General features: G+C 44.4%; 1 protein-coding gene across 5 annotated transcripts in view; it reads right to left on the bottom strand.

Annotated features, from left to right (window-relative positions):
* Positions 1-23,764, bottom strand: part of RHBDF2 (rhomboid 5 homolog 2) — a 381,680-nt gene that overhangs the window by 52,337 nt on the left and 305,579 nt on the right. For all 5 annotated transcript variants that reach the window (XM_085616914.1, XM_085616913.1, XM_085616916.1 and 2 more), the window contains exons 3-9: positions 19,067-19,223; positions 17,767-17,900; positions 15,007-15,202; positions 12,486-12,719; positions 10,737-10,865; positions 9,826-9,959; positions 1,790-1,999 (exon numbers count right to left, since the gene is read on the bottom strand). In XM_085616914.1, coding sequence (XP_085473040.1) covers positions 1,790-1,999; positions 9,826-9,959; positions 10,737-10,865; positions 12,486-12,719; positions 15,007-15,202; positions 17,767-17,900; positions 19,067-19,201 — 1,172 coding nt within the window. In that variant the 5' untranslated portion in view covers positions 19,202-19,223. The remainder of the gene's footprint in view (positions 1-1,789; positions 2,000-9,825; positions 9,960-10,736; positions 10,866-12,485; positions 12,720-15,006; positions 15,203-17,766; positions 17,901-19,066; positions 19,224-23,764) is intronic.

The raw sequence follows: 23,764 nt of genomic DNA, 5'->3' as shown, positions 1-23,764 counted from the left end.
AACATTTCCTGATGCCTAGAAACATGCAAAGTCAGATCATTACTCCAAAAACCCTCCGCAAACCCAAGCAAACACAAAACCTGCTGGACAATCTCCCTGCTACCATTTCCAGCAAAAGTACTGGAAAAGATCATCAATTAGCAACTCACGACACACCTAAAACCGAAACAGCTACTTGATGCTTCCCAATCTGGTTTCCGCAGCAATCACAGCGCAGAGACCACCCTCATCACGGCTACCAAATACATCTGAACCCTCCTTGATCGAGGAAAAACAGCAGCTCTGATCATCCTCAAGCTCTTGGCAGCCTTCGACATCGTATCCCACCACACGCTGATGGAAAGGCTCCACCACACAAGCATCCAAGGGGATGCACTCAGATGGATCACCTCCTTCCTCACCGGAAGAACCCAGAGGATCTACCTCCCACCTTTCACTTCTGAACCCAAGGATATAACCTGCGGGGTTACCCAAGGCTCATTCCCCAGCTCCACACTGTTCAACGCATATATGACCTCGCTGGCCAAGATCGTCAGATCCCACGGTCTCAGCATTATTTCCTACGCAGACGAAACCCAACTCATTCTCTGACTCACCAAATATCTCCTCCCCACCAGAACCAACTTCTACAGATGCACGGTAAACATTGCCAAATGCATGAAGAATAAATGCCTGCAACTGAACACAGATTAAACTGAAGTGCTGATCTTGGGCAACGCAAGCAATACAAGGAACGACTCCTAGTGGCCGTCAGACCTAGGTACTGCACCCACTCCCTCCGACCACGCCAAAAACCTAAGAATCATCATAGACAACAAGTTCACCATGAAATTACAGATCAACGCCATCTCCTCCATCTGTTTCCTCACCCTTTGCATGTTACGTAAGATCTTCAAGTGGCTACCCCTGCACACGAGACGCACAGTGACACAGGCCCTCATCACCAGCCGAATGGACTACGGCAATGCTCTCTACATAGGAATTGCCATAACCTCTTGCAAAGACTGCAGACCATACAGAACGTCACAGCCAGAATCATACTCTACCTCTCCCGACAACCCTACTTCACACTCCACCTCAGACGACTCCACTGGCCCCTTGCCCAGAAGCGACAACCAAGGGCCCGTCTACATTAACCACCGCATGAACTTCTACCAACCGTCGACAAGACTACACTCCGCCTACCTATCCCTTGCCCATACTCTTCGCATCTACTGAAGCAGAAGTGGGGGATGCTTCTTCTCCCGCATCGCAGCAAAGACCTGGAACAGCCTCTCGATGCAAATCTGGATCAAAGAGCCCTCAAGACATGGCTGTTCAACTGAGACTCCGGGACCTGCAAGCACCTATGGGGAGATTAACCATGCTCCATGAATCCTAATTGACTGATTGATTGATAAAGTGGCATAAGTGCTAACAGTGGTACACTGCCTTCAAAAACCAACTTCGGCCCTCCTGGGGAAATGCCTGGTGAAATAAACAGACACTCTGGGCCAGCTCTAGAGCCACCAATGCCATGTCTTGCCTGAACAACATTCACACATATAGCTCATTCTGTTCTATTACCACACATTACTGTGGCAAGTGGACTTTCAAAGTTTATCTTGTGCCCAACTTGACCTACGGGTCATGTGCTCTTGGATCTGTTGCCCCTCTTGAACTCTTACTACCTCTACTAACTTACTTACTCTATGCCTCATTCTGCTGTGCCAACCAAGACTTCACCACAACTTGGAATTCCCTCTTGCATCCCCGCCAGCAGTTTTAATCGTACCCACAGTATTCTCACCTGTGACTGTCAAAGTGCTCCAGTTTACTTTGAACTACACTGCTGATGCTGCGCCGGTATGTGCGATTCAGCCAGTTCCCCACCATACCCAGCCCGTAGTAACGCTTCTTGCGGTCGAAGGCGAAGTGCTTCACCTGAGATGCGATGCGCTTCCCTCTCCTGGGACCTACTGAGGATACTGCAGACAGCGGGCTCTTTGCAGACTCCTTCCTATGGAAAAGAAAAAACACCATTTATTCGAGCTGCACACACTTATCTGAGGAACAGGAAGGGCGGAATGATACTAGAACAGGAAAAGAGGCTCAGGAGCAGGACCACAGGAGTTGCAGGTAGGGGCAAAGGACAGCCAGACAATAAACAGAGGCCACATAGGTAAGGGCACAAGAGAGGTGCAATGACATGATAAGGGAAGTGGACTAAGAAGCAAGAGATGGGAAGGGAAGGAGGAGAGAGACAAGAAAAGTAAGATGGACAATAGGGAGCAAGCATGAGGGTGTAGAGGAGGAGACTGTGGTGCAGGCAGAGCGAGAGTCGGAAATAAAATACCACCTCACTTCAACCCACCTGCTATGTGTGATGAGGAGAGGCATGTGGTAAAAGAAGGGCTCAGCCCCTAATTTCATAAACACAACTAATGTTTGCAAAACTTCAAATGGGATTTTGAGGAGGCTTTTCTGAATTCAATGGCAATATAGTTCATACATTTAACAAATGATAGGAAAAATATGGTATCTCAAGTACCCAAGGAAAGTGGATCACAACCGTAACCATACAAATAACACATACATGGAGACATAGGGTTACTAAAATGCGTACATAAGTTTGTACTTCGAGTCCAACTTGCACACATATAAATATTGCAGAATCTGGGCAGTAAATCAATTACTCCAAATGAATTTCACTCATACTTTTAGTCTAAACAAAGAATCTACACAAAACGTTTAAAAAGTATTTCCTCAGTGAAGGTTCATCTTGGGGCAAATGTGTCTGGATTGTGGGAGAGAAAGGGACTCATATGACAGGATCTCACAAGTAGATCTCTTAGCAAAGTATCAATTCCACCTTTTGACCATAAGATCACAATTGCTTTAACTTACAATCATTTGTGCATTGGTGAAAATCCATCCAGTGTTAGTTGTAAAAAACTACAAAACATAATGTATCAGAACATTTATGGATGAATGGTAGTTCAATTCAAGTTTGTTTCAGTGCAAGTCATCTGAATACCTTACAGGAGCTCAACAGCCTATGCTTCACTTGCACTTTTGGGTCTGTGACTCAAGCTACATAAAATAGGAACAGGGTAGCAACACGCCCTCTAAGGGGTCCAGAAGACAAAACTAAAGGGGTGGAATTAACCCAATTACAAAGTGCAGTGTTTGACTAGGACGAACGAGAAAAGGGAGGCACGAACCATAAAAATAAAACAAAATAACTAAAAGGTTACTGGAGACAAGGAATGCCATGCATCCAGTACCTGCTAATGCATGTCCACAAGCAATGCCTTGCTGTAATTGCAAACAAAGGCAGTGGGCACAGGTGCATGTGATACTCAAGGGGCATGGCTGAAATATATTTCCCTTAAGGGACTGTGGGCAAGGGTACAAAGTACAGTGCATTTCTCAAAGTCTATTATTTCCTTAGAGCTGCGCAGAATGGAGGTCATGGCCTGAGGTCAGCACTTAAAAGACAAAGGCTCCGGTGATGCCCCACCACAGTTTGAACAGAACAAGTTACTTACCTTTTATAAGTATCTTTCTGGTGGATACTCTATCTATTGTTATCAATGAAAGGTCAGTGAGCATAATCTAGGCTTAGACGCCGAGGACCTACATTTAACCAAATCGGTACGGGACCCTCGCCTCACCTTGTGCCTGTGAGGCAAAACCACCAACACTAAAAGTTACAGACTCAAAACATGCCTGCATAACAGCTCTATCAATGACGGGTGAGTTAGTTAGACTTACGGAACGTATAGTGAACAACTGAAGAAGAGATCAGACTTCCATTACTAAGGCTCTGATAAAGGCCTGGACTCATTAGAGCAACGAAGGCCGAAAAAATGTTGACCACTCATGTGTGATGCTAAGGACAGTAAGCACGTCCGAAAACTTCACCACTTCACTTTTTAATCTTACCCCTAAACCCTTCACCCATATTAAACTTCATATTTAAGATATAGGAGGTAGTTTTATATTTCATAGCACAGATCTCACCAGTATCCTCCCACAGACAGAGGTGGCACACAGCTGGGGAAGAAAGTACCGAGGTGCGAAACCCAATGATGACGCCACCCAATAAGATACCAGAGTGGTGATCACTTACGTCACCAGTGGCAATTACTGGTCGAGGGTTTCGGGCCAATATTCAAGGGACCCAGGCTTCAGACACTAGTGCAGTTCACTCTCTGTTGATTGATAATGATACACTTATGGAAGCTGAGTAAACTCTTGCTATGTTTTTATCTCCCACTCCTTGGTATTTAGGGATACTCTATCTAGCCACAGATCCGTAACCTTGTGGGTATTCCCCAGGCATCAGACTTGATTCAGAACTATAAAGCATTACTACTGTGCACCAGTAGTTGGTGTTGTGCTGCTCTATGCCGACATTATTCCGCTCTGGAAGTGATATGTGTACCAGCATATAAGCACCACCCATGAGTGCTGACTTTGGTAGCATTCTTTGGCTTTCCGGCCCTCAGAAGTGGAGATAATCAGAAGATTAGCAAAACCAGTTTGAAGATCCCTAAATTGGGAACTTCTTAGATGGAAAAAGTATCCGGTTCATAGAACAGTGAGGTGGGAAGGTTGGTGAGTAAGGAATATGCTACTTACCAGTATGCATCTGTTCTTGGCATGTAGAGCTGCAGATCTATACACTTGTGCATAGATCGCCATCTGGCGTTGGCCCGGATGTTTGCAGTTTGTTTTTCCTCTTGGAAAGTCTTTGGAAGTCACGAGGTCGGTGACTCCTCCCTTGGATCGTATTGCGCATGGGCTTCGGCTCCATCCTCAGATTGATTTTCGCCAGCAGGGAAAGATGGAGCGTAGTAATAACAGTGAAGATGCCCATGTGTGTGTTATCTAAATATGATAAGCTGGAACAGATACAGGTAGCCGGGGAGGCGGGTGGGCGTGTGTAGATCTGCAGCTCTACGTGCCAAGAACAGATGCATACTGGTAAGTAGCATATTCCGTTCGAGGCATATGAGCTGCAGATTACACACTTGTGCATAGATTATATAGCAGTACCCACCGTTAGCGGTGACCACCCGTATCTGTTGCAGTGGTTTGAAATAATGTTTTGAGTACAGCCTGGCCCACACTAGCTTGTTGCTTAGTTTGCACATCTACACAATAGTGTTTGGTAAAAGTGTGCGGTGTTGACCATGTAGCTGCTTTGCAGATATCATCTAATGGGATGTTTCCTATAAAAGCCATTAAAGCCCCTATTCTACGTGTAGAATGGGCTTTAGGGGGAACGGATAGCGTTCGTTTTGCTTTATGGTAGCAAATTTGAATACATTTGCCAATCCACCTAGCTATCCCCGACTTTGAGATGGGGTCGCCCTTGTGTGGTGGAGAGAAAGAGACAAACAGTCTTACGGAAAGGTTGTGTTCTCTCGATGTAGTAGAGTAAGGCTCGTTTGACATCTAGTGTGTGAAGAGGTCTTTCTGCAACAGTTTGTGGTTGCGAGAACAATACTGGTAGTTCTACAGATTGTTTAGGTGAAAAGGAGAAATGACTTTGGGGAGGAATTTAGGGTTGGTACGGAGAACCACCTTATTATGGTGCATTTGTAGAAAAGGTTCTTGAATAGTAAATGCTTATATCTCACTGACCCTTCTGAGGGAAGTGATGGCTACAAGAAAAGCAGTTTTCCATGTTAAGAATTGAAGTTCACATTTGTGTAGGGGTTCAAAAGGAGGTCCCATTAGTCTGGTGAGAACGATATTTGGGTTCCACACAGGTGAGGGTGGCACTCTGGGGGGAATTATTCTTTTAAGGCCTTCCATTAAGGCTTTAATGGCAGGTACTCTAAAGAGTGAGAGAGGATGCCTGTTTTGTAGGTAAGCTGCTATGGCTGCGAGGTGTAGTCGAATGGACGTATAGGCTAGATTGCACCTTTGTAGGTGGAGTAAGTAGCCTATGATGTGTTGAATGGACACATCTAGTGGATTGATGGTGTTGTTATGACAATAGATAATAAAACGTTTCCACTTAGCGGCGTAGCACGCTCTAGTGGTAGGGCGCCTAGCTTCTTTGATGACGTTCATACAGTCAGGGGGATTGTAGAAGTGGTCTAGAGGACAGCTGGCATTCATTGATCTCAGAGCAATTCTTGTAGAGAAGAAAATCTGCTTGTCAAATGTCTCTATATGTTTTGACTTACAGTCAAGTGGAGTGCTGGCTAAGGCATTGGGATTGACTATACTGGTAGACACCTGTACCACTGATCTGTCCGATATTGTATGCTGTGTAAGAAAGGCAGAGTCGTCTGGTGCAGGTTAATGGTGATGAGTAACCTGCCTATTAACAGGTAGACCTGAACATGGTTTCGCCCAGAGCTTAAATTAGATGGCAATAGTTGCTCTTTAGGAGCCTGACAGAAAATGTAGTATTTACCTCCACAGTGAGGAGCTGTAGGTCTTAGGATTGGGCTACCATTCGCATTACAACTGCGAGGGAGGCACTTTTCTTCATAGTAGAACCCGGCGGAAACACAAGGCCCATATGTGGAGAAGTAGCCAGACCACTGGTATCGTGGAGTTATTCATACCAATTTTCCTGATCATATTGTGGTTTATAATCATCCACTTTATCATAGTTGCCACTGTCTTAGTCAATGCTGAAACGATTGTCTAAAGTTTGGGCACTAACATGTGCAAAGAGTCAGAATCAGAAAGATTACCTGGTAGCTGTGTGCTGTTCGGAGCCGGCCACAGCCATGGTCGAGGTCTTGGTCCATTCTGCTCAGAGTTGGACAGCAAACAGGGCTGAAAATCCTCTTCGGGTGTTGATACACAGGGAATCACTGCAGTGGGTGGCCACGGGACTAAAGTTGAAATTGGAACAGTGCAGAACCCAATGCAAGTTCAAGGGTCACAAAAGGTGCCGAGGGTGGACCCGCCATCGGATGGCCAACTAAAAAGCCTCTACGGATCATTGGGGCCCAAAGGTGCGCTAGAGGGAAGCGCTTAAGTGCCAAAAATATACAGCATGGCCTTCCTGAAGTCTTCTACTTGCTGCAACGTCATCAACGGACCCCCCCAAACTCGAGACACGCTGGGAATTAAATTGGAACCGACTTCGATGGAGATTGAGAGTGAAACTGGGACCCATGGTGGAACCTCTCTGGAGTCTGAGAGTTGAGGAAAATCCCGATTCCCACTTTAACTTCTTATTCTTTGATTTATCCTAAGACTTCTAAAGTGACAATGATCAGCCCCCAGAATGGCCTTCGTTTGGCAATGTAAAGTTTGGCCTTGAAGTCCAGCATGGCCTTTGACTTCAACTGAAATTTATAAACAATTGGTAAGGAGGAAAAGATACATAAATATTTTTGAACACGGATACCTTTAATTATCCTGTCATCTGCGTCTGAATTCGCATTTTCTTATTTGACCATTTAGTCGTTGAGCATATACAATAAACATATATTTACAATTATCACCTCTAAAACAAAAACAAAAACAAACTATGGCTACTGTCCACCAGAGAATATTTCTTATTGTGGAGCCACCTTTAAATAGTGTGGACTACCCAGAAGATTCACACATTGCATATAGGAACATCACTTTCCGAATTATTCATAAGAGGCAATGTGAGATTGTTACATCCACAAACAATTCAATAAATTTGTAGTCCTTCTGTTAAACAACTGTCGACGCGGTCGCGTTTCAGCCGGTCTATTTCTTATGGCTTCTTCAGGACAAAAGCAACAGCAGCATTCTGAAGCTGTAATGGTGCACTTTTTGTGCTTCTTAAGTAATGTTGATGTCACGTTTTCAGGACAGTTGTGTTGCTGGGAGGAGACTGGAAGAGTAAACATTCAAGTTTATTTTAAACACGTGTCATTCGGTGAAACTTTAACCATCGTGGGTCAGTTACCGCATTGATTTTAAGCGCGTGCGCTCGCGGCTGCCGGTGTTCTACTGTCATGTTGTTCAAAAGAAAAAGCCATTTCTTTTAAAATCTTCTGGGTGCTACTTTCCAAAACAGTCCTCCAACCGTTCGAATCAATCAAGACAGCCAACACGGGCCCTTGAGTCGTGCTCTAACCCCAGGCACCAAAGACACACTTCCTCAGGGTCCATCACAGACATCCATTTGGGACAGTCCCTACAGAATTTGAAAGTTCAGAGCCTAGCAAAATACTGAAATCTGCCAGTTACGGCTATAAAGCCTTTAGCCATTGCTGCAGACTCAGTTGGGCATAGCCTGTGACCATGCCCAGAAACCCCAGGGGTTTATTTTACATTATATATATATTTTAACTCTAGGGTTGTAGCCTGAGTTTAATGTGCCCCCACAAAGCCTCACATGTTTAGCGGGGTCAATGAACCTTGGCTTTGATTTGCAGATGTCACAATAGCTGTCGGAGCAAAATATACTCAGCTTCTGGCAACTGAATGGGCAAACCCAGCCCAGAGCATACCAATGAAAGATTCATGGCAAAGCAAAGGAGGACACTGCCTTAACATAAGCTCTGCTTTAAAGACTGGTTTGCTATTGTTTCCGCCAGTGTTTTTTGTTATTTAGCTTTCCAACACTTATCTATAGGAATCTGAATGGTGAAAGTACCTCTGTGACTAGCTATGACCTGGTCAACTGAAATTATGCAATTCTGCTGTGGTGGCGTTTCTACATAGTTTTAAGCAAATATAGCATTTGAAACCTTATCTAACATCAGCTGCATAATTTGCAGAATCTACCCAAAAATATTTCTTCAAGCTCAAGCAGTTCAAAAGTTACTAACAAATTGCTGAAGTTTCATGCAGTGTCAGACCGATTTCCAAGTTAACTGGTCATCTTTCAATTGCTGGTTTCTGTATTCAGGTGTTTAACTGGTAGTAATAAGTTTCAAACATCCGCACACAGTATAAATAGTAGCTAAAATGTCAAAATATATATATGATATTGTACACAATTAAACTACACAGTGCCTCATAATTTTCTACTTCTTGGCACATAATTGTGTCAGCTCGCAAAATAATTTAGGCCCTCCATTGCCGCATAAACCCTCTGCTTCTGACTATAACTACTCTGTGTGCTGGTCTCTTTCTCTGCGCCTGTCTCGCTCAGACGTTCTCTCTTAAATACTTAGATGTAAGCTGCACAGGTGAAGGCTGGGTTGAAGGAAGCACTGTTTTTATATGTACTCAATACACAGACAATCGAGGTAGTTAATCATAGACAACACCTTTTCCTGGTTCTGTTGTGCAAACCTGCTCCTCACATATAGAATTCACAATAGGAGTAAACCAAGTACAACTCCTTTGGTTCTTGGCAGTCTGAGACTCCTGGAGTTTAGTGCATATAAATGCCTTTCTAGCCTGAGAGGGTGGGAGTAAGTGTAATGAGGTAAAGGGCTCGAAATGATGGAGCTAGTTCTTTAACTTATGCCCTGTTTCTAATTTCATTAGAGACGCAAGGGGTTCATTTACATGAAATGGGGCATCTTATAATAACCCACGTATCATCAAGCACTGTGCTTACTGGCACTGTGAGCCCACCGACGCTCCAGCAAGGAACACAGACCGCCTGACAAGAGACCAACAGACACAAATGGAAATGAAGAATGTATCAATAGTCTGGAGGAAAATAAATCAGGATTAGAATGTAAAACTGCAACATTCCATACAGCGTTTGCTGCATGTCTGTCTGAGCTCAATGTCACACAATCTTCTGCTGTGATTAGTCGTGAAGCCACACAAGCAGGTAGTCCTTGCAAAGACGGAAGGAAGCACAGCACCTGTGCTACACACTCATAAGCAAGCAATCCATCGCCCCCCACTAGAGCAAACACTCACCTGAAGGAGATCACTGGGTCCCTGGGAGGCCCATCTTCAACATGGTAGAGGTGAGTCCGGAAATAGGCAGCAGAGAGGGGCGGGGACTCAAATACATCATCAGGCATGGAGAACATCTCATCTGGCATATCTACCTGTGATGAGAGTGAGGGGAGAAGGGAGGATGGAAGAGGAGCACGGGGTCACAATGGTGACGAGGAGGAGATCTGAGAAAAAGTGCACATAGACATGGTGGCCAACACATACAAAAGCAATAAATTGAACTCTATGTCATAGCGTGTGAGGAAAAGCAAAGAGCATGTGCTGGTTTGTTGCTGGTGTATCAGCACTTCTCATGATACCCTTGTAAAGTGACCATATCTGCCACAAAAATGTCTTCCTCGCGCATCAGCCAACCAGAGGTAATTACAAAGGGTGCAAAGTACCACCAGTGGTCCCCAAGCAGTAGACGCGTGACCCAAGCACTACGATTTCCTTGCTTTCATTTACTCCTCCACAAAGAGGACTGACAGTTTCCAGCTGCATCAGGTTTCTTGCAGAAAAGGGCAGAGAAAATAAACAAAACCTGAATGAGAATAACTACTCCACTGACTTCTGTCATCATCACCCATAAAAAACACACAAGTTTCAACTTTCTTCCTCTGCTGAAAAACGTGCCTGGAGAGTAATGATCTAAACCATTCACCCCAACTCATGAATGCTCACTTTTTCCTCAACCCCCCCCCCCATGCCCAGAGCAGGCACGCTAATCTCTCCCCATGATAATAACTCCCCAAGTGACGTATAAAACTAATGATAAGTCACATGACTTCTATTTCCTCGTGTACTACCCATAAGTGGTGTGGTACTAGTAAGGGGTCATAGCGGCAAACGTTTAAAGCATCGAAGAGTCATCATGGAACCATGCTTGCCTTACTGAAGAACGAAGAGTCCAGGCTCTCAGGGGCATCCACGGTGTCCTCGTCAATAAAGCTGGGATAAATGAAGCTCCTCTTTTGTGTCATGCGCCTGGCGTGTGGAGTCTCCAGCACCGGTCGACCCTGGTGGAGCAACACATCCAATACCATCAAGACCCAACCAACGATGTGTAGAATTCCCCCCTTACCTTCAAACCTAGCTGGAGGGAGGGAAAAGGATGAGTGGACTCCCTTTGGCGAACAATTTCAGGAAATGGCAGTGGCAAGAGGATTAAAGGTCCCTGGGAACTCTTCATCCGAGTGGAGCCTCTTACAGACAGCTCTCAAGGCCCAGATATCAACAAAACTTCAACACGTACATTCACGCTCAAGTATCACTGGCTCAGATTCACACCTCTATTCTTAAAGGAATACCAAAATGGAACTCAAGAATCAAAATTTCCTGAACACTGCACTGTTGCCACATTTCAAGACGTGATGCCAATGGAGACAAATGTCAAGGACTGAATGGGCATAATAAGGCAAATTTTCTTCCACCTTGTAATGTTTATGGTCAAAACATGTATGACAATGTGAACGGGCAGAGAGATGGGACCAATTACCACTGGATGCTGTAGGGACTGGGTGTGCAGTACTTGTTTCATCTGGACACTGAGCTATTCATGATCATGTAAGTTGACATGGTTAGGAATGACAGAGAACAAACTAATCCTTCAAGAGAAAAGGCAGGGGAAGACAAGGCACTGTAGCAAAGTGGCATGTGGGCCTTTGAGGTTGTCATGATCCAATAGGTTTATTGGAGATTAGATCCAGGTTTCATAAAATAAAAAAAACCATGTTCAACAAGCAGTGGCAAAACCAATAAGTGTGACCTTTGGAAGCTGGTGCAATGGTTATTTTTTTATTGAAATGCAAGGAAATTCCTCAAAAAGAAAAACAAAAGATGTCATGCAGCTGTTTAAATTTGGCAGTTATATGCTTGCCATAACAACTGTATTTTTTAATTAACCACTGCATATCATTTTAATCTCAGAGAAGGAGTGCTTCCCGGCGGGAGGTGTATCCAGAACAGGTATAGAAACCACTCTACTTTAAATACAAAATTTGATTCTTATTGGTGCAAAGAAAAGGTGCTATTGCCCTTGAATTCCAGTAACCTAAAAACATGATTTAAACACACGAGCAAAAAAAAAATATATATATATATAGAAATTGGGAAGAATGGAAACGATTTACAAAGTAAAGCATTGCCCCCAACACTAGGCTGCACCCTTCAATATCTATTAGCTGTCAAACATATTCAAAAGATGTCATATGGCATCTGACTTTTAGCTTCGATCTGTGTTTTAGGGTGAAAGGTTGAACCTCTGCTCACCATCACATAGAAAACCACCAATAAGACATCAATGACAGACTACCACAGCAGTTCAAAACTCAACCCAGGCCCCTAGATACAGGCCATCCTTAAAATACCTTCTTTCTGCAGTTGCAGCAAGGATGGGTGATCCTTTTGGCACACGCATAAGCTAGGACAGGCTCCCAATCATCATCAACAACACAACATATCAAAACTACAAAACACCCAACAAATCCTATCACAATATCTACACACAACCGATATCACAATGCCCCAACATGCATAGTGGCTGGTGGTGCCACTGGGTTCTATTGCCTTATAAATGCACAATGAACAACAGAGCAGGTGCCAATGTAGCAGCATACATTTTACAAGGAGGAACTCACCTTAATAATGGCAGCTGCTGCCCGGAAGCTCATGTGGGCCACAGACTCCCTCTTTCTTCGAGGCAGGCGGGAGTACCCGGAACGGGCACTGGTGAAAGACGTTAGAGACATGACTCCAGGTGTCACTGGTGGGAGGACAGAACGTGGCGTGGGAAGAACAGAATGAGGTGTCCGTGGGTGATCAACTTCATCTAGGTGCCGAAAAGCACGACCTTTGGCCAAGGGATCCACAATCTAATGCAAGTAAAATTACAAAAAAAGGATATAAATGCTTGGAAAGCGACCTGAGCAAAAGTAAGAGGCAAGCTAGCATGAGGCAATAGAAACACGATGCTCGCACTTGCAGAATCCATGGCAGAAAAATGAGCATTTCACAGAATATCACTCGTCGTTCTCAACAAGAGGCTAATGGCTGTGACCCCCTAGTGGCAATGGATAGCCCTTTCTCTCCCACAAGATGCTGCCAGGAACAAATCTTAAACGTGCCAGCTGCAGTGTGTGGTTGTGTCCTACTACACAGAGATGGTTTTTGTTTTTATTATTAGAGGGCTTCCCTTGCTTATTATCCTCGACACAGAAAGGGAAGATTGACAAGGACATGGTAGGCAAAAAGTAGAGTAAATGACAGGAGGGTAACAAGAAAGGGGGACTGACAGGATGTTCAGGGCTCTATGCCGTAGATGAACAGAGGGGAAAAATCCAGCATTGGATTGTTGATTTCAGAAAAGAGGAAGGGTGCAGGAGGGCATAATGGAAACAGATTAAAAGAATAGGTGCAGTTATAAAATGATAGACAGGACAATTATGCTAGGAAGGAATTTAGAGACTACTGAGAGACAATCGTATACTGCGAAAGAGTATCGTGAATGGAGGTGAAAAGATGGGAAGCCAGAATGTGGGGACATGCATCATATTGTTAAAGAGAAACTATACCCAGAAAAGTGGTACTTATGGCTGGCTGGAAAGAAGATGCTCAGGAGCGAGGTGGACAGCTCATTATCTAAAAAGAAGCTGATAAAATCATCAACGGGGAACCTGATACCGATCAGAATGGATTTTGGACTCTGGAAGGGCTGAATTGCAGTAAAGGGTAGGGATGCAGTGGCTCTTGAAATGCCCTGTATTGGCTCTCTACATAGGTGATGTCCAAACAAGTGTCTTTTGGATGGACCAATGGGTGGAGGGGGCTCACAAATACAACACCAGGGAGCTGTAAAACCAGGTCGCTGGTCTGGTTATTCAGAGATAGCTTGGCTAATGCTCTGCTGAGCAGCCAACTGGCTCAAATGCTTACCTAGTGAAAACTGTTGGAAAGTTGATCAATCAATAGTGATAAACCTCTTTTGAAGTTAATCAATGCTTCTTATGACTGACTCTTGGCTAGCTGATGGGTCACTAAAGGTACAAAATTAATGGAGTACTTCTGAATCATGAGAGGTTGCATAGAATGGAAGACAAGGTCAAGGTGCTTTGTAGTCATGAGGTCAGGTCTCCTCTAGCTGACTTCAGTGTGGGAGGTTTATCAAGTTCAATGTTATTGTCCTACCTGTGCTGCATTCCCTGCATGGCACATGTTTTTATTTTATGCAAGAACGGTGCAACGCCCCTACCGTCACCATCCTCCAACGAGCTCCAAAATGCTGGTGGACTGTCTAATGCTTCTCTACTCTTTTTTTTTTTTTTTAAGCTAGGTGCTGCATGGCCTCCATCCTGCTCCTTGGGACATTGTGCAGCTTTGAGGATCAGTTCTGGGTCACCTACGCCCGCATACCTTCACCAAGTCCTGCATCTCCCTGCATGCATGTTGCTGAAGAGGTAACTCCTCCCCCGCCTCCACACCCCTTCCGTGGCTTCTCTTCGTTGTTCGATGCTAGTGCAGCTCCTGTGCTGGAAGTGTCTCAAGTGCAGTCACAAACTGACTGCAGTACAAACATCCGTTACCGTGCGATTGTTCCCTTTATTACCTGACTTAGGGCGGGGACATTGTTCTGTAAAATGATAAAGGAAGCTCTTTTCTTAAAAAATGCCAAGGACCATCGGAGCTGGTGGGTTAGGAATATGCAAAGAGGTCTTCCTTACGGGAAGTAAAGGAAGGATGTGTGGCTTGGATGGGCAGCATAGTATTGAGAATTTACAAAAGGAGGTAACTGATTGGTTCTAAATGATAAAAAGAGATCTTGTTGTAGAGTTAGGTTATTTTTTCTTTATTGTGCAATTAAGGGATGTACAACATTAATAAACATGTAAGGGGAAGGTGCACTGCACCTTTTAATGATTGAGCACAGTTTTTTCATATTAAAATTCCAGAGGCAGCAATTAGGAAGGATGTAGCAGCTTTGCTTTGTGGACCACTCAGTGGTTCGGAATGATGAGAGGCTGATAAGGGACCAAGTAGGGTGCAGGGGGACCAAGTAGGGTGCAGGGATCACAGAGAATTAGATTCCTTAAGTAATGATGTCCCTTATGAAGCTTCCATGTGGCATGCGCTTCGATGGCTTGGAATGCTGAATAAAGGTCTTACCTTTGGCAACTTGCAGGGAGCAGGTGACTCGGATGGCTGGAAGGATGGAGTCTCCTGGCTGGGCAGCTCAACGTCCCGCTGATATTGGGTCTTGAGTTTCCCATATCTCTGGCTGCAATGCTGCAAGCTCTTTCGTTGCCACTGCTGACGCTTCCCTTCCCAGTCACCACTGACACCAAACCACTGTGCGGTCCCCCTGAGGAAACAAAGACAGGGTGTATCGCTAAATCCACACTTCCACTGTCCTCGCCAGGCTGGAATTCATCAGTGAGGTAGGTCACAAACCTAGGGCACTGGCGGCAAGTAAGGCAACCCTCAGAAACACCCAACAAAGAAACCATAAGGTTTTACTAGGACTCCAGGTGACTCTTAGTGCTTAGAGTTGCACCCGACCCCAGTGGAGACGGCAAGCACCACACTGTTAGCCGTACAAAGCCTTACAACAGATTTAATATTAAGAAAAAGAGACAGGTTACAGGGTTCACAAGGCAAAAAAGATACAATTACACATAAAAAACAAAAAGGAACTCGCGCTGCGAATAATTACTAAAAACGTTGCCCAGAGATAAATTATGATCCTAACATGCTTTCATGTATGAAAGGAGAGCATATTAATTTCCTCTTACTTTGTAATGGCTCCCACATTTTGCTTTGTTTTTCATTTTAAACGGAGACCTATTCTCGACGTTCTAGGTAGAAGTGAATTTAAAAGATTTGAGTGACTAGAGCAAACAGCCTTCTCAAAGCTTTATTAATTGAGACCCTTCCCCACTCTACATGATTTCAAAGAGCAGCTTGAAAATGGCCCAATTTCATAAATAAAGTTTGTTCAGAGGGATTAATTAAATGAGTGCGACTCTAGTTGATAATGTGTAACTGTACGTTTTACATAACAAGAAAGAAGGTTGATGATATATGTGTTGGGTATTCAAGAACACAGCATAAATGCCTATGGAAAACAGACAATTTGCTTGCATGAGTAAAAATTAATTTATTTTAGGACTAGTTTGCACATGTCAAATAAATATTGTGTTTTCTGTAATCATCACACAGACGGTACATGGTTAATTAATGCAATCCCTTTAACTGTGGTCTAAGATGGTGAATTAAATTAAGACAATACCTTATGAAGAATATTTTTTTACTTAGGCAGTTAAGCTCACAAAGTCTGGATCACTTTTCCAAATTGTTGATTCTATTTGTTTCATGAACTAAAATTGCCTTTTCTCATAGATCAGAGCAGCATCTGACCTGTTTGGAACTTTTTTCAAGAGGTATCTAACAGATCATGTGCAATTCATCCATGTATTCAAGAGGACTTAGGCATGACCTGCCTCCCAGTAAAAAGACATAAGGCATTAAGGTTAGGCCTTAAAATAACTATAGTCCTCAAGTCCCAACCCTGGGATCTACACCGCAAAAGATGGCCTCTTTCGATTTCATGTTATGAAGTCATTATTTATTTATCTATCACTCGTATATAGTGCCTGATCCACTTGGGTGCTTTATATCAAAGCATAACACCAGCACATGCTACGGTTTGAGAGGATGCCAATAAGAGTAAGAGAACCATAAAACTCACCAGAGTGCAGGGGGGGGGGTAAGAGGAGGAAGGGAGGCGGGAAGGGGCGGAAAGGCAAGAATCCTGCAGTACTAAAGCGACAATTGCCCCAGTTGAACTTTACGGTACAGTTCTCACTTCCGGGGTCTCCTTTAGTGATGCTTACTCTGCCTGAGGTGTATCCCTGAGTGTACTTAGCAGTCCCCTTGCCAAGAATATCATTGCTGCTTTCATTTGGATCAGTCTCTTATTGCCCCACATCCCCCCTCACATGCTTCCAGCAACGGCCCACCCTCAACCTTTCTTTGTGAGAGAGGAAAGTGCTTTTCAATGCAGTTTTTGAAATCTAGTCAAGAATGAAAAGAAACAGATTTTTGGAACAGTGTAGCTTCAATTCTTTCCTTTTTTGAGGTTCAGGGGAGCTGGGGAGGTGCTATTTAAAGGCAATTCTTGGATTCTGTATTTGGGATCGACTGTAATCGAGGAGCCACACTTCATCTAGAGCAGTGATACTCCAAGTAGGGCCCCTCCTGACCTTTACATGCGGCCCCCTGGGCAGCAGCAGCACTGGGCTCTGTTAACTCGACCCAGGACTAACATGGAAAAAAATGTTAAATATACAGCAAGCACTTATTGAAAGGTTAGTTGGAGTTAGGAACAGGAAGTAGCTAGGCCCTTAACTTAAGGAACTCCTTCATTTTTAAAGACAGCTACTAGATATACATGCTTTGCTTCCCTACACCCACTGGCATCAGTGCGGCCCTCGGTCACATCGACCAAACTTATAGGCCCCCGGGAAAATGTTTGTGAGTACCCATGATCTAGAGGGATCTAATTTGGCCACATTGTATAGGAAGGGAGGCAGAGAACTGTCACTTTTAGACTCTCAAAACACATTAGCACCAGCCTTGTTTAGGAGTTAGGTCATCCTCTTGTCACCAGCTGTGCAAATTTAAAATTTCAACCCAGGTCAGCAGCCACTTCAGAGGGACTGGGGGAGAAGTCTTGGGGAATCGAGCAGATGACTGTCCTCAACAGAGTCCGCATGACTCCATGAAAAACTTTAGACCTGCATCTCCTCGGTGGATGAAGGCCTGACTCTCAGGAGCTGTAACACATCCAGCTCTGCCAGTTCTTTATGTACTGTTGCCACATACAAGAATATGATGCTCAAGGCAAGTGGTCCAGGAAATGGTTACCTGCGGATGCTCTGGGACAGGGATCCCTGCCTGTGCAGCCCCGGTCGCTTCCCAGAAGCATGGCTTTCATTCCTGCGCCGCTCCTGCGGCTCCTGCAGGCTCACACTCTTTTGGTACACTGGTTTGTTCAGGGGCTGCAGAGGAAGAAAACATCCAAGTTAAATCGCCCATTCTCACTATTCTAAGTCTACAAATAAGTTACAGCAGAATGGAAGGGCAAGAGAAAGGGAAAAAGGAGGGAGGGAAAAAGAAAGGAGGGGGCTGATAGGGACAATTGAGGAAGAAGGGTGAAAAGACGGAAACAGACAAAAGGGAAAGGGAGAGAGAGAGAGAGAGCACACATGAAAAACATGAAAAACGCAGCTAAAATGAGAATGCCAGGGAGAGAATAATCGGTGGGGGGATGCAGAGATAGAGGTGCAGGGGGTGGGAGAAAAGTGTGAAAGAAAGCAGGCATGGACATGAGACATTATTCGCTCTACCCTAAAACAGCTTGCACCTCAATGTGGTGAACAGCTTGTCCTGCTCGTACTGAAGGCAGGGCTAAAATGGCCACGGCAGAAGGTTGACCTGGTGGGAGCCTGGAGTTCCCGTTGTGACCTTTGTTTCTGCAAACGGGTTATTGCAGAGACTCAGCACATGAACCAGTGAGGGTGACCGTTAGAGGTGCAGAAGATGCAGGAGGAAGCACCAACAGTAAGAAAAGCACATGCTTTGTTTAAGGACCAGCTGTATCATGGACAGCCTCTCAGCCTATCTGGCTGATACGTGCACCCTCTCTGCTGGGAGTGATACTGGAGAAGAAAAATCTAAAAAGAATAAAACAGGAAGGACGCCAATTCAACAACATCCCAGCACCCAGCAGAAACCGCCCCAACACTCCTTTAATTCAGGAGAGAGCTGAACACGCCTCTTCGAAGAAAAGTGTGTATTGTCGATGCAGAAAAGTCTCTGTACCCCCTCACCCTGTACATGTTCACCAACTTAGTTTTGCAGCTGGTGATTTACAGTCCACTATTGCCGCCGGCTAGGGTTCATGCTTTATTAATACCCAGGCACACAGATCATTTTAGGCACAAAATGTAAGCTTGGCCTATTCTAATAAGGTGATGGAAGGGTCAGACAGAATTAATATGAAGTGAAATACAGGCTTTAGATACTTTTGGGAAGGACTTGCTGCACAACAGCAGATGTCACTACCTCTGTATGGAGTGTGGTTATTGCAATTGTACATTTGTGTTCTCTCTCCCCATTGCCCCAACCACCCATGAGCCCATTACTAGCTTGAGGGCCATCACACCTGCGTCAGCTCCGTCATCTTGCGGGATCTCTGATCTTCCGTTGGCGGGATGGTGATGGACAAATTGGGGGGCTTCCGGCTCTGAAGGCGACTGCTGCTCTGGTTGTTCAGCTCGTTATTTTCGGAGTACGACATCTTGTAAAAGGTCTTGGTTGACCTAGAGGGAGGAAGGAATGAGATATGAAGCGGCCGAGGAGTATAAGATTGTCTTTCGTTCTTGCAAAGCCAGCAGCCCCAAGGAAGGAAGCAGCAACATCACTTGGTGACAGTCCTACAACCTCATCTGATCCAAATGCATGTGCGACGATATCAAAAATGTGAAATAGAAAGGTCTTACGTTTTAGGACCTATGACAGAGGACAACTATCGCTCGGGTCACACAGGCTGCCCAAAGATATCACATACTTGCGTTTGATACACCAGAGCCATCTCTCAGGTTACACAGATTTCACAGGCTCATGCTTCACTCAGCCGAGGGGTGATCGGTCAGAGAAGAAACTGCTTAGGCCACGTATTACAGTTATACAAACTCCCATGGGACAGAGTCCTTCCCACCTTAGAACTCAGAAAACAGAGGTATCAACTCAGATTTCAGAATTGTATTAGTGTATTCACCCCGCGGGATGTTAGCAGCAAAGCAATGTCTCCTTCCACACTTGTGTCCTAACACTCTACATCTGCAGACTCCGGCTTCATGCAGCCGAGCTGCCCCAGCAGAACAGACCTTATAGAACCAGGGCACCAAAAGTCACCCCTCAGACGAACCACTGGTTGGAGCCACATACATCAACGGATTGTACAAGAAGTCAAAGCACCTCTGTGCATCTAGTTAGACAACAGCTCCTCATCTGCCAGGGCACCGAGTTTGTACCTTGTGTACCTCACACTCTTTGTTGTTCTGCTCCTCGCTGCAATAATTAAGAGTGTTTACGGGATCAGTACGCTGCCACCTCTTAAGCGTAAAATGTGTTAGAAGCAGGTGCTCAACAACAAAAACAAAAACACAGAAAACCAAGATAATCAGATAGGAGTAAGATTTGCAATGCTTACTATTCAAAGACACTGCTGAATTAAAGGAGAGTTGAGCCATTGTTTCAAAGCCTATGAGCCAGGTTCTACAGCCAATGACGAAGGAAGACTCTTCCGAAGAAATGACCCATTGCTTTGCTTTCTAATCAGTACTTCTTGGAATCAAATCGGACCACATATTGCAATAGTGACCATTTACCTACCCCCACATCAAAAATAGGGATAACTGACCTCAGGGCCTGCCGTACAGTTTTTGGTGCCCTGAGCGAAATACCCATATCCCACCAAACAATCTAGTTGCCAGCGCATGCAAACAAGCACTGCTATGTTATGAAAGTCTTGCCCAACCGATCCACCAAATGGCCCTCTAATCCGTGAACCTATAACGTGGGACACCAACAAAGAGCGAATTACAGTGATCGCATTGTGAGTTGACAGGGAATAGTCCCAGTCACCCAAAGACTTTTTCAATATTAAGGCAGACAGGTCAACAGACAATAACATGACAAGCGAGCAACAAAAATTAATTACAAAAACAAGCACAATACAGGTTAAGACAATATCCCAGATGAGGGCGGAGACACCAACATTTCAATAGAGATAGATCAGAAAAAAAAGGAAAAAAAAGCAATACCATAATAATCCAACAGTAATCATGATGATATAATCTAGAACCAAAGCATATCAGGCCACACCCCAGATACGTGCAGCGACGCCACAGTGTAGGAATAGGTAGCATAGCCCAGATAGCAGTAATCATGAGTGCAGATGTCAACTCCATTAACACGCCGAAACAATTACTTGTGCAAAACTGCATGCCTTCCCAAATCGAGTTGCACGTCACATGGTAACCCAATCACCATCAAATACAATCCTGCTTTGAGATGTTTCTTTATGAATTAATTCAGCATTATACCCACTCAACCCTCCCAATTCTCACATGAAATGTTGAGTATACATGCCAGAGTCTTGCTACCGACCCCAAATCAGCTGAAATGTATTAGGACACCTTTTGTAACTATTAGTCCATTGTTTTTTAGGTCTAGCCTAGAGACAGCATTCCCGGTCTCACTGGCCTCATATAGAATTTGAGGCCTCCGGATCTATAGGGTACCAATGCATGGCAGTCTCAGTGATTAATTGTTACAAGAATGGATACGTAAAAACACGGACTGCTCTAAGGGTATGATTCTAATGAGGCATGCATGGGAAGAATATGAGAACACAGTATAAACTAACGGAGAATCTGGTGAAGGATTTGGAGTCCTAAGGAGAGACACAGGAGACAGATACTTTCAAAGAGAAGATGGAAGGAAGGAAGAGTGCAGAAATGAGGAGAGAATAAAGAAGCGAAAACCCTGGAAATTCATGAGGGACAAATGGACTGTGTGAATGGACGAGTTGTCCCTTCTTATAAAAAGTATGACTATGCAGCAACAACAGCGAAATCCAATCGAGACCGAAAGGAACAAGAGGATAACGTATCAGAGGAAAGTTCAGTTATGAGTTCGGATATAGAGTCAGATTTGGCAAAGATGGTAGAATACATGAGAAATCCCACAGCTAATCCTAGTACAGGTGGACAGTGGAGGCTCCTGAGCTAAGGTGGAGGAGCGTCGCCACACTGCTTTTTGCAGAGTAAAAAAAGGAAAATGATATCTCAAGGTTATTATCAATTTATTTTCTCGTGTTGCTGCGTCTTTGCAGGTGGGCTGCTCTCAGAGCAGGGGGAGGAGTGGTTTGCACTCCCTATGTGAGCATGAATGTTTGGCCAGCTGTCTAGGGCCGGCCAAACAGTCATGCGTACTTTGCATGTCCACCCCTCCAGTTCCTCTCTGAGTGCTGAAACACGGTGCTCAGACCAATCACAACACTACATTGCAGCGTTGTGATTGGCTGTGGGGAGCCTGGGAGCCCTGGTGCTTCCTGTTTCCCCCCAAGAAACCATTCAGAGGACGTAGTTGAGACAGAAAGTGATTTTTGTTTTCAACTCCCACGTCCCCAATTTCCCCCTACCCATCCCACTGCTGCTTCCCGGTAGCAGCTGCCACTGCAGGTGGAGTATTATAAACGAGTACAGGGAGCTGTAGCAAGACAAACAGGCAGCACCGACACATACAGAAACAGAACACAGGGACGACACAATAAAGAAAGAGGGAGAGGAGGAGGATTAAAAAGAGGAGGCATGCTCACCAGAAGCAAGGCCAGGGGCAAGCCCCAAGCAAAACACATGAGAATTTTGTAATAAATGTGACTGGAGGGTAGTTCTCATAGGAGGAAATTGAAGTATTGAATTTGAGTCCGTCTTTTTCTTAAACTGCAGACTTTAACTATACAAAAACAAGAGTAGATTTGTTTAACTATGTCAACAAATTGAAACTGATAAAGGCACATGCAATATCGAAAAACAAGAACTGTGGCATAAAGGACTCTACTTCCACTGGAAACACAACCTTATGGATGGCTGATGTTGCTGAATGTCTATGTGATGTATATGAATTTGATCGAGATATTGACACGATGTGAAGTCGGAGCCTTGAAAGGGACACAAATACTGTGGCCAGAACTTTGAATGGGATGGGTTTAAAAATCAGCATGAGCAGTGGGACAGATTTTAGACCAAAGTCTAGATGTGTTCCTGCACTAACGTATGATGCAACTGATGTATTCCAAGACGTAACGATAAAGCAAAACACCTAAGAAGACATACTCTCAAAGATCAAAAGAAGAATTTGAATCGGTCACAATATAAGACTTGGTAACTTTTGTCAGAACAATCATGAACAGAACCTATTTCAAATATATACAACTAAGGCCCCGATTCCGATGTCGGTCGGGAGTCCGTCCGACATCGGTCTGTAACTGGAACCGAACGACTTTCTGTCGTCGGTTTCAGTCCAGGAAGTGGGATGCGACCGAACCCATCAAAATGGGTCGGTCGGAAAGGAATCCAACCAGCCTATTACGATGCAGGCTGGATTGGCTCCGACCGATGGTCTGAGCTGTTCCAGCCCGCATTGCAATCGGGCCCTAAGTTCTGTAAACCTGACAGATAACCTCAGAGGACATTTATTTTTATTATTTATTATTGCAAGAACCCACGGGTATATTTAATTGGATTAGACATGTATTTCTGCCCACTAGGGTTTGATTAAGAGAATTCAGAGCTATATTTAGTTGGATTATTCTTTAGAGATTTAGTAGAAGCCAAACCTCAAATACAATTTACTTGTGATAAGAGGTTGCACAGTGCACTTTCTGAGAATTCCTATTAAACAAATGCTTTTTTCCAGTCCTGGGAGTACCTGGCCTGGCAGTTCGGGCTGGACTGTCCCATTGGGCACAGGGTCAAGACTGATTTGCATATGGCTGGGTCGAAACTGGGATGGCACGGTGAGCAAAAAAAACGATGGATTTAGGCCCAGATCTCTGTACTGGGGTGCATGTATGACATTGTTCTGCTTCGGTCCATCAGTTGTTGTTTTTGTATTAAACCAATAGATCTGGTATGACCTTTTTTGTAATAAAGCATTATAAAGGTTCAATGATGTGTGAAAGTAACTAGCCCACTGGGGCTTTATTTGGTGTCACTCAGAATAACCGCAACTGTAATGTCAGAACATCATGAATGTTAACGAGGAGCATCTTGCATTATCACGTAAACTACAT

The sequence above is a fragment of the Triturus cristatus genome, chromosome 7 (genome assembly GCF_964204655.1).
Source record: "Triturus cristatus chromosome 7, aTriCri1.1, whole genome shotgun sequence".
Taxonomy (NCBI): domain Eukaryota; kingdom Metazoa; phylum Chordata; class Amphibia; order Caudata; family Salamandridae; genus Triturus; species Triturus cristatus.
This window is presented reverse-complemented; position numbering and strand designations above follow the sequence as displayed.